This window comes from Epinephelus lanceolatus, chromosome 16, assembly GCF_041903045.1.
Source record: "Epinephelus lanceolatus isolate andai-2023 chromosome 16, ASM4190304v1, whole genome shotgun sequence".
NCBI lineage: Eukaryota > Metazoa > Chordata > Actinopteri > Perciformes > Serranidae > Epinephelus > Epinephelus lanceolatus.
This window is the reverse complement of record NC_135749.1, coordinates 3,066,733-3,077,674: the sequence shown is the minus strand read 5'-3', so window position 1 is coordinate 3,077,674 and position 10,942 is coordinate 3,066,733. Positions and strand designations below refer to the sequence as shown.

Below are 10,942 nucleotides of genomic sequence, written 5' to 3'. Positions count from 1 at the left end.
ATCAAGTTAACCGTTGTTTGTAATTAAAAAAGTATAAATAATGTGGGATTGGATGAAGTTACAAAGCCCCTCCCATCTCTGACCTCCTCTCCCTAATCATCTTCAGGCCACCCCGAACTCCTGCTCTCCTTCTAACCCTATAATTTTTTACCTCTGTCACTTTTGCACTGAAATATTCAATTATTTTTAACACCATAAATTCCTCTATCATCACTCCCCATCCCTTTTACACTTGCCCTACTCTTCTTCCTCCCCTTCCTATAAAAAATGAATCCAGATCTTAGGGTGAGGAGAAATGAGAGAAATGTTTCCACTTCACCAGGACGGCTTAAGACTTTGTTATTAAAAACATGACAAGCCATTCAGTTGGTAAAGGTGCTTACTCAAGGGAATGCTCCGAGTGTTTATTCTTTGATTAATTTGCTTGGAGGAGACCTGAAATTTCCCCACTCATGAATATGTGGATGACAGGGAGATTTCTCCGTGGTGACAAGTTATCTAAACTACAGGGCAAAACGATTATGCTAATATCAGGTTGTAGTCATCAATCATCTCGTGTCAATGTGGTGTCAAGGCATCACGTTCCTGATCCCCCCTCTGGCCATAGCACCGAGTGTGTAGGAGTGTGTGTGTATGAGTGCATGCACGCAGCTGTGTGTGTGTGTGTGTTTATTTGGAAAGGAGAATTGATCACATTCTCATTACGCCTGGGGACTGTTGGTGGGGTTGCATGTGCGCTTGCGTGGAGCTGTTCTCCTGGATCAGAGCTGAAGGAAAACTGGGAGGGAATTAATTAGGTGAGTTTCTTCATCTTGATATGAACGCAGGGCTACACACACACACACACACACACACACACACACACACACACAGAGTCCGGGCTGACGTCAGAGAGACGCGCCTTAAAACCAAAGAGCGCATCACAGGGAGATGCATGGTTTGATCACACACACACACACGCACACACACTCGCCTTGGATTGTAAAATAGCAGGGAAGCTGTAGGAGCTGCAGCAGCCTGGTGGATGAAGCAGAGAGGAAGCCAAGAAGTTACTTTTAGAGATTGTTAATCGCGGTGCGTAAAATGAAAGTGGTGCGTAAATGTCTGCGCGGTAGATGATATCCACATTTTAAAAAGTTGACCGGCAAACTAGCTGTAAACTAAAGTCACAGGCTGAAGTCCACCCTCGGCACGGATGCTGTTGGATGTCTGCGCTCCTGCCTCTGATCTTATTTGAGTCATGGCTTACTCTCAGCTGGGATACTCCTACTCCACCACTCCGCAGGTACTGTCAGTATTTTAACATGTCTTTTGTTTTTAAACTTATTGAAGATGACAGATTGTAGCTGTCAAAATATCCACAATAATCAGTGGCACGGCGGCATTTATCTGCGCATCTCTACTTTCCTTTCTAGAAATAATTAAAGCCACAATACGCAACGTTTTTCACTGATATAATAAATCATAGCGATAAAAGGAACACAAAATAAATCATGACGTGAAGAACTTGACTTTGACTGCAGACTTTTTTGCAGTCCAAACTACTTAATACGCCTTTTCACTGGTTTCCGGTTGAGTGAAAACACATTTCAGTAAGTTCCTCACGGATAATGTCACGGGACAAATCAATTTAATTTTACATTTTTCTCCTGCCAAAGTTTCTGATGACCTCCAGCTCTCTGGCCGGCTGTCTGGAGCCGGGAACGCCTCCGTCACACCCGGTGCTGCGCTCCCCGGCCCACCAGCTCACCTCTGCCACCGGCATCGGAGTCTACAGCGGAACTTATCCAAAGAGCCAAGGATACTATAACACCTGCACCAGCGACGCCACCGCTCTCTACTCCAGAGTGAGTTCTGTCTTTCACTTAAAGTTCATTATTACTGCCATTTTGCCTTTATTTTAGAATGCGTAATTGCGCACAGTCGCTCTTTTTGGCAGACACGTGAAAGGTTGTAAAAATGACTCTCAATTTTTTTTGGCGTATTCTCTACAATTATATGTGAATATTGTACTTATATGAGATTAAAATAATAAAAGTAAAGAGGGTAATTTCAGGGTAAAGCCCTTCTTTAATTTCAGAAAGCATGCGTGTGAAAATAAGCTGAAATATTTAATACACCGATATTTCCAGGGGCCACTTGATCCCAAAGACGGAGCTGCCTCTGTGGGGACATCTCAGACTCCTGCCTACTATCCCTATGAATATACATTTGGACAATATCCATATGACAGATATGGGTAAGTGAAAGCAGCATTGCTTTTATTGCTCTTAAATTAAACTGTAATATCTTCACTTCACTTTGGACTGCTGACTCCCTGATGAAAAATATTCCTAGTGTCTGTGGTTCATTTGCAGTGACCTCATATTCTTTTATGTGTTGGCATCACTGCAAGTATTACACTCTAACTATTATATCCATACTGGGACTTAGTATCTGGAAGTGGTGCAAGGTTATATGAGGGGTTTTTGGTACTTTATGGTGTGAGCTCTCTGCTAAGACTTCATTAATATATGATTTAAAGTCAATAATGCTCAGCCATTCTTTATAACAAATGTCTTCCAGTTATTTTCAGCACAGTATTGCTGAATATGATTTTGATTGTCACTGTTTGTCTCAGGTATTCCTGCTCTGACGGAGCTTCCCGTCGTAAAAATGCCACCCGAGAGACCACCAGCACCCTGAAGGCTTGGCTGCAGGAGCACCAGAAGAACCCATACCCCACAAAGGGAGAGAAGATAATGCTCGCCATCATCACCAGGATGACTCTTACACAGGTAGGTTTAGTAAAATATTACAGATTTAAGGGCACTAAGAGTTTTGACTTGTTTTCCTTCAGTCCATTTTGTATTAAATTATTTGTATTTTTTATTTTGTTCACTTATTTCACTTTTACTTTTGCTCTTTCTGTCTTTGTGTTCTCTTCATTCCTGTGTATGATTTTTTGTTCCTATCTGACCTCCATTCCCTCCCTCCCTCCCTCAGGTGTCTACATGGTTTGCCAATGCACGCAGGAGGCTGAAGAAGGAGAACAAGGTGACGTGGTCACCGCGGGCTTGTAAAAGCTCTGACGACCGGGGCTGTGACGATGACAGCGACGAAGCTGAGAAGCCGCTTAAAAATGAGAAAGACCTTCCTGGTAAGTGTGGCCTGAATCAGTCTGTCAGCACATTTCTCTTGTTTCCAGATTTGCTCAAAGTTTAAATAGCCTGCGTGGACTTGGTGTTATCTGTGTGATTCATTATTGCAGATCAACAGTGTGCAGACCTGCAGAGTGACCTTGAGGACTTCGACCTGCTGGAGTCAGACGGTTCTGACTGTGAACCCAAGCCACAGTTTCTACCTGAGGACAGTGACGCAAACTCAAACACAGACCGCCCACACGGGCATCTCACACACAACCCAGACGCACTGCACGGGAAAGAGAGATTGTCTCCAGACTGCCCCAAACTCACGCCAGTCCAACAACAAAACAGCCCCTTCTATTCCAACCCAGACCCTCGAAGTACACACACCAAGCCCAAAATCTGGTCCATCGCTCACACTGCTGTGTCTCTGGACGGCAGCTTGCAGTCAGAGTACCCTCCCTGCATGCTGTCATCAGCCGGGTCCTCCTCTCCTGGGTATCCATCAAATATGGCGTTAACCAAGGCAGACAGGGAACAGGAGTCACCGGTCGCCACACTCAGAGAATGGGTGGACGGAGTTTTCCACGGTCCTCCTTTCCAACAGCCCAAACCAGCTGAGGCGTGGAAAGGCTTAAATGATGGCATGATAGACAGCAGAACACCCGGACAGTCCTTTGAACTTGTTAGGTCGACGTCGTCTTTGTAGTCCACCCAACGCACCGTCAACGGAATATTTCAAAGACTGATGGACTTGAAACAGAAAGTCTATATTTTGTTGTTGTGACTTGACCAATTGACCGTTCACTAAACGCCATTCCCCTCAGTTACTGTTACGTCTGTCAAACTTTTTGTTCTCACATATATGGATTTACAATAATAACAGTGCCATTAAAATTTTTTAGTAATTGTTGAAACAATGGGTCCCACCAACCAACATATTCTCATCCCAACTTGTAAAATATTGCTACTCTATCAGTTGACTTTTGTGTCAAAATATGATGCGCTGCGTGCCCTCCTGTGACAGTTTTGGACGTTCAGGGACGGCATGCATTGTGTCTTTTCAAAATACGCATACATATTCACAGGAAATGTACAGTTTCTGCTTGTTAGATGCAAACAGTCTTTTTAAAATACATTTTACAACTAGGCTTGCAGCGTTTTAAAGTATACCGGGATATAAAAGTTGAGGCTTATCGTAAAAGCAACTGGACGTTGAATCTCCCCTTTATTTTAGTTATTTTCAAAGAGGAGACTTTTTACACAAACTAACATTAACAAAATGGTTTCAAGGTTCAATTATAGTAATTAAACGTTTGTTCGACCAAAAATAACCCTTAAGTTTTATTCCTTAAAGGATCATTCTGACTGATAATAACTCTAATAAATTCTGTCACACCGTGACACTGCGAGATTTTCTAAAACCAGACAATTATAATACAGTGAAAATCTCATACTGTTGCAACCCTGTTTACAGCGTAGGTTGTTTTTACTTTTTTTTTTTTTCCTTGTGCAACAAAAGTACGTGGATAGGTTTGGAAAAAAAACATCATGGTTTGGGTGAACATTTATAGCCGGCTCCCGGGTGAAAGTCCAGGGATTGTTCGACCCATCTCACCTTCCACCCACACCATAGGGACTTTCAAGCTCTTCATATTGCGTTGTTGCCGGCGTCGTTACAAACTGATGCTGCCTGGTGGCGCATCATAGCGACACAAAAGATGCCTTTCTGCATCTGCGTCTGATGCGTAATCACTGACAGAGCGGATGTATTTGACAAGTTGGGAATGAGAACGGGCCGTCCAGACAGAGGAGACAAACCAGATTTCTCATTTCTAGCCAAGAACCAGATTTGATTTGATCTGATTTTGCCGTCTGAAATGTAAAGTGCTGGTGGCAGATTTCATTAGCTTCAGCTAGCTTGCTAATTAAGCTAATGTTAGCTCCATGTGTCTGGCTGACTTTTCAAGGTCTTAAATAAGCACTTGATATTGAGGACTAACCACTGTATCTAGAACGTGTAATGTAATGTAATGCTATCCCAGGTAACGGTGGCTCAGGTTACTGGAGTGTAGACCTACACAAACCCATTAAAGAGCTACTAACGTTAGCTAAAACTCTAATTAGCATCTATCCCTGACTTTTGCACAATGAGAAAATGCAACAGAGGGTGTGCTCCTTGTGTAATGCGACATTGATGTTGTAATCAGATGATGCGTCCCTAAGCTTTTGAAGCAATGCTTGGTTACTGCAGGTAGGAAGCTAGTTAGCCGAGAATTCTGATGACTGCAGCTAACGTTAAAGAGGACAAACATTGTTTCGTCTAGTCTTTTCTAACTTTTACTTGTGTTTTAGGTTTTGCAAAAGTTTGGAAAAAGACACCCCAAATCTTTCAATGCAGGGTATCACTCCCATATGTTAGGGGTCAGAATCACCAGAGGATCCATAATAGGATATTATCATAATAATTTTAAGACACGATATGATGTTATTACGATAAAATATATTGCGATTTATTTCCTTTTTTCAAATGTAAATTATGTCCCCAAAGGAAAACTTTGTCAAAATCTGTTTTATTTAATGAGACAAAGTTTTTAGCTATTTCTTTGCAGCAAAATGTATCTGGTGAACTGAAAAAGCAATTGGTTATATTTCATTTGTCTTGTCTTTGTCTTGGCACTGTGTGGCGATACGATAGTGCCACACAAAAATATCACAATACTATACTGTACCCCTAACATATGGTCCCATAAACATGCAGAGAAATCCAAAGTTTGACAGACTTGTGTTCCCGTTTCGGCTGCTACACTACAATTGGACGATTGCTGTTGAAGGTATGGGTTTAGTGAACGGTCAGTTATCAATGTATGATCCTATTTTGGCATTTTGACACACTCTAACTTACAGACTCTTATGGGCTCCATTAATGGTCAAATATCTTCAAACAAACCAGTGTCACACACACACGTTCCTGCGGTAAGGTTGTACGGTTCTCTCACATGGAAAATATACAGTATTGTACACTTGCACTATCGCCTGCACATGCACTGAGTCACAAAAATAAAAGGTGTATTCTGTAGCATGGCAAAGTTCTCTGAGTGTGCCCTTACATCAACTGTCCACCGTGCTGGAACCAGCCGTGGTATCAGTTCAGATGATGTAAATCCTGTCCGGGAATAGTGGAATATACCTCGGCAGCTTTGCATATGTGTGTGTGTGTGTGTGTGTGTGTGTGTGTTTGTGTGCATGTGTGTGTGTTTTGAGGGAGTGAAAGGGGGGAAGTGGGTGGTATTCAGCCGTGACTAATGGAAACACACAGAGGAGGGTGCTGCTAAATTGTTAAATCGATGCCACTTCCACCTCGGCTCCAGATATAGCTGCAATCAGTGATGCGTCCCTTTTCATTAGGCGGCTTTTGACTTTGTCAACCTGGGACTGCAAGAAAATCCACCACGCGCAAAATGCTTCATAAAACCTCTTAAGTAATTTTAAGTAAGTGTCACATCTTTATCCACTTTGGTGATTTTTTCATACAGCCCATAATAAGAAACATCACTGAAATAAGGCCGGCATCATTAGGCCGAAATGTTTTATAAAAAATACATTTCCATCAACTTCAATTATTGAAGAAAACTTTGCAAATTTAGCACCTAAGACATTTCAACCAACACTTTCTAAAACAAAGCCCAACAAGAAACAGTGAGAAGTTGTTTTTTTTCTTCACCCCCATCTTCCTCCTCCTCCTGTTTTCGATTTAGGCACAGTGATAAAGTATTTATCAGAACAGAGGAGGGATCTTCCTGGGCTTTGTATGGAATTAACCATTTCAGATTAAATAATTCAGCATGAATTCAACCGAGAATTTCATTCTGTTTCTGCCTCATAAATAAGTAACATTTAGGATGATAAATAATGACATCTGACTTCTTATTTCGGTAAAGTTTTCTTTCTTCCACTCGCTGTCCGACAGGATCTCGTTGTGGTTGGCTGCAAATATATTTTTTATGTTTTAACTCATTTTTTTTTCTTTTTTTCTGTCCAAGTTTCACGTGTTAGAAAATATGCAATAGTGTTTGCTTCTAAAAAAGTCTTGACTTCAAAGGAGAAGGTGTCGGCGTCATGAAGGAAGTAGAGTGGCAGTCAGATAAGAGGTCAGTCTGGTGCTGAGAGGGGTTAAGAGATATAAGGTTGTACTTGTTTTCACCTTCAGCTGTTTGAGACAGGACTCGTCTCCTGGGCACAGAGCTTTGGAAATACTGCAGAAGTACATTTATATATACACTGCAATTTACTGCTGAGCATTAAATCTTACTTAAATTTTATTCTGAACGTCAAAAAAGGGCCATGTTCTCTTGTTTTTAATATCTAATACGACTTTTTTGAATCCCTCGTCTAGGTGTTCAAAATAATGGCCTTTTTTTGTCGAGAGAATCCCTCAGATCTGAAAGTGTTTTGTACAACTGTGTAAGTGTTTCAGTCAGTTTTCATTTAATTCATAATCAACTAAAATGATTTGTTTGGATTTACATTTCAAAATCAGAGCGAGCTCAACAATAAACATTCAATAGGAAATGTTTGGCCTCTCTGGAGCCGTGTTTCAGGCTACCTGGCAAATGTAAGTCCAATATTCTTTCTACTTTTGCTTCTGTTTGTATTTTTTCTGTCGTGTTCTTTAACGGCTAACTGCTCCTCGGTGTTCACCAGCTCGTCGCTTACTTGTGTAAAGTTTAAAAATAGCAGTTCAGTCACCAGGAGAAAGTGCGGGCTTTGTACGATTCTCCAAACCACACATACATTTGTACATTTCATAGAAATCATATCACTGTTTGTAAAGTAGAGTAGTATATGAGCTTACTCTCAGCACAAGGCGGAGGACATGGTGGATGGCGTGTCACTTAGACGTGACGCCTGCCTAACTGCAGACCATTGTTTAAGACCAAGACACAACAAAAGCAAATGTGCTTTAGCGAGTCATTCCTGCATTTCCAGCGACATTTTAGGCACCAAACGCAGGATTTTGCAGGTGTTTTCGGTGTCGTTTCAACCCGTTGCCTATTCCAGAGGGTATGATGTGACGGAAAGTGTTTTTTTTTTACTGAGACACAGCTGTGTTTTATGCTGTGATACCGGGACAAAAAAAAAAGTTTTTTAACAGAGACATCACTGCTTTTCCAGCAGCTATTGTGCCATAAAAGACATTGCTGCATTTCCTGCCAGAATAGTGGCACGAAATGCAGTTGTTGTTTTTTTTACATTTTACATTTCTGCTTTTCCAGCGGGGATTGTTGCCATAAAATGCTGTTCTTTTTTACCAAGAATATGCTGCTTTTCCAGGGGGCAATATAACACAAAAGTGGCAGTGGCTACAGAGACACTGCTGCATCTCCTGCTGGGATAGTGGCATGAACCGCTGTTGTTGTTTTTTTTTGTTTTTCTTACCAACAATTTGCTGTTTTTCCAGCTGGAATTGTGCCATCAAGAGCAGTTGTATTTTACAGAGACATCACTGCTTTTCTAGAGGATACTGTGCCACAAAAAGTGGATGTTTTTTACCAACACATCGCTGCTTTTCCTGCAGGAAATGCGCAACGAAAAGTGTTTTCTTTTTTTTTTTTTTTTTACTGTGACATCGCTGCTTTTCTAGCAGGGATAGTGCCCCCGAAACTGAGTATTTTAAGCCAAAACATGATCTTCTCCTCACCATAGCCAGTTGGTTTTTGTGTCTAAACCTAACCACACATAAACATTTATTTTGGTAATTAGGTATAAGAATGCTGGTGTGAACTTCAAAATTAATAAAGATGTTTTAAAAAGTACAATTATGATGCAAAACACCATCAAAACTGGGAATATGTCAGATTTTTACATTTTTACTTTTGAGCTTTATCCTCCATCATCTCTCTCACCTCCCTGTTTCACACTCATCTTCCTCCACTGACTTCTCACACTTTCCCCCTCTACTCCTCCAGCCTTCACCCATCTTCTCCTCTTCCTCTTTCCCTTCCCTTACCCCACATCTAACTCTCATCCCCCATTCTTCAACCCCCCCTCCACCTCCTCTCCCTCCCTCCTTCCCTCCACTCGTCTCACCTCACCTCTGTCTGCTCTCGACACACAAGCGAGCCACTCAACAGCCAGTCTGACACGAAGGCCTGCTCCCTGGGCCATATAATGTGATTAAGCCTCAGTGTGTTGCTGTACAGGTCGGGGAATGTTAGAGCCACTGTTTACTTGTCTGGCTCACACCACCAGCAGTTATTTGGCTCTTTGTGTCTTATGGGAGAACTGACACGGGGGCGAGAGGAAAACTTTTTTTATTCCACTCAGAAAACCAATGTTTCAGTTGAATTAATTGTTGGCTCCATTCACTCTGCGCTCTGCGGCCCTTTCTCCGAATCACCTCGACTTTTATAATTTCAGATGGAATGTCTGCACAGGAAGTATTGACAACTTCAAATTACTCCTCTCTGCACCCTCCGTCTGACACCTATTTCCTTTCAACACTGTCTGTGCCTCTGTCGCATACCCCGACACACACATACACACACTCTGGCATACATATACACACAGTTCTAAGTCTCTTGCGTCTTGTCACACACACTTTGGTTTCCCGGGGCTATCAAAGTGCTGAGTGCAAACTCTCTCCTCCAAAAACTGTCACATGTCGCCAGAGGTGTCTCGCTCCCTGCGGTAACCCTCTGAGCTCCTGGCACAAGTACAAGTCATTATTTCCATGGTAAAGGTCAGAAGCTCTGTCACCTGACTCTAAAGTGGAGCTGAGTGGAGTCGCCCCGAGACAATGACCAAAGGTCAGTTTTCTGTTTTTGCCTCTCGTACAGTAAGTATAGATTTGAGGAGGGCGGGCTGCTCCCAGATCTGCCTACGAGCCCCTTTTGGTCACAGTGGCTTCTAGACACGGAGGTTCAGATAATTGGCTGCAGGGAGCTCCATAATGAGCCTGAGGGTCTGTAATGTGACACATCTTCAAGGAGAAATATTTTAATAGGGCAATTACGGCGACGAGGAGGATGTTTTGTGTGGAGTGAGTGATTGTTGTGGAGGGGTGCTGTGTTAAGGAATCCACTGGCATTTAACTCCATTATCTATTGTGTGGCTCAGCAGTGAGCAGATTTTCAATATGATTACAGTCCTTTTTGAGCCCATCTTTGTCTGACTGCTCTGACCCAACAGTGCAGGTCACATTATGCTTAAGAGCTGTATTTGCAATTATTATCTAATATCATACTGAGAGAAAGAGGATAACTGGATGTAGCCAAAGACCCCTGCGGTGATTTGACAGTTTAAGGTTGAACCCATGAATGAGTCTGCGTGCAAATTGAGTCCAACTCAACAATCTGGATTGACTTCACATATATGATGTTAAAGAATATTCTATCATTCCAGCTGATGTGTTTAAGAGCGGTGAATAATTAAACAGTGCAGTTAAATCCAGCACAAAAACACACTGCTGTTTAATTCAGCTCAATTCATATGCTCAGTTTCATCTGAAGATTTTGCCCCCGGCAGTGCCTCCAACTCAACCAACCACCACCTCTGAACCACTCAGACTTACCAACCGCAAAACCAACCAGTCAGCTCTCTGACACTGACCCGGCTCGCCTGCCTCACTTTAACAATGCACCTCTCTCCCCTTCAATCATCCAAAGTGGTCTGACTATAGATGAGGTTAACTACAGCATAAGCTTCACTTCCAGGAGTCACCAGGGCCAATTATATCAGCCTGACTACTCTTCCCAACCTGAGCTCCATGGTGTGGAAAATGCAGTTCCACTGGCTGCATCACTGGGGACAGAACA

At 42.3% G+C, this 10,942-nt stretch overlaps 1 protein-coding gene across 1 annotated transcript; it reads left to right on the top strand.

Moving 5' to 3' along the window:
- The first annotated feature begins 954 nt into the window (after positions 1–954).
- On the top strand, positions 955–6,204 carry irx4b (iroquois homeobox 4b). Its single transcript, XM_033637711.2, has 6 exons — positions 955–1,285; positions 1,659–1,847; positions 2,133–2,239; positions 2,621–2,777; positions 2,986–3,139; positions 3,251–6,204. The coding sequence occupies exons 1-6, from the start codon at positions 1,241–1,243 to the stop codon at positions 3,832–3,834; spliced, it is 1,236 nt and encodes a 411-aa protein (XP_033493602.1). The 5' UTR covers positions 955–1,240; the 3' UTR covers positions 3,835–6,204.
- The last annotated feature ends 4,738 nt before the right edge of the window (positions 6,205–10,942 follow it).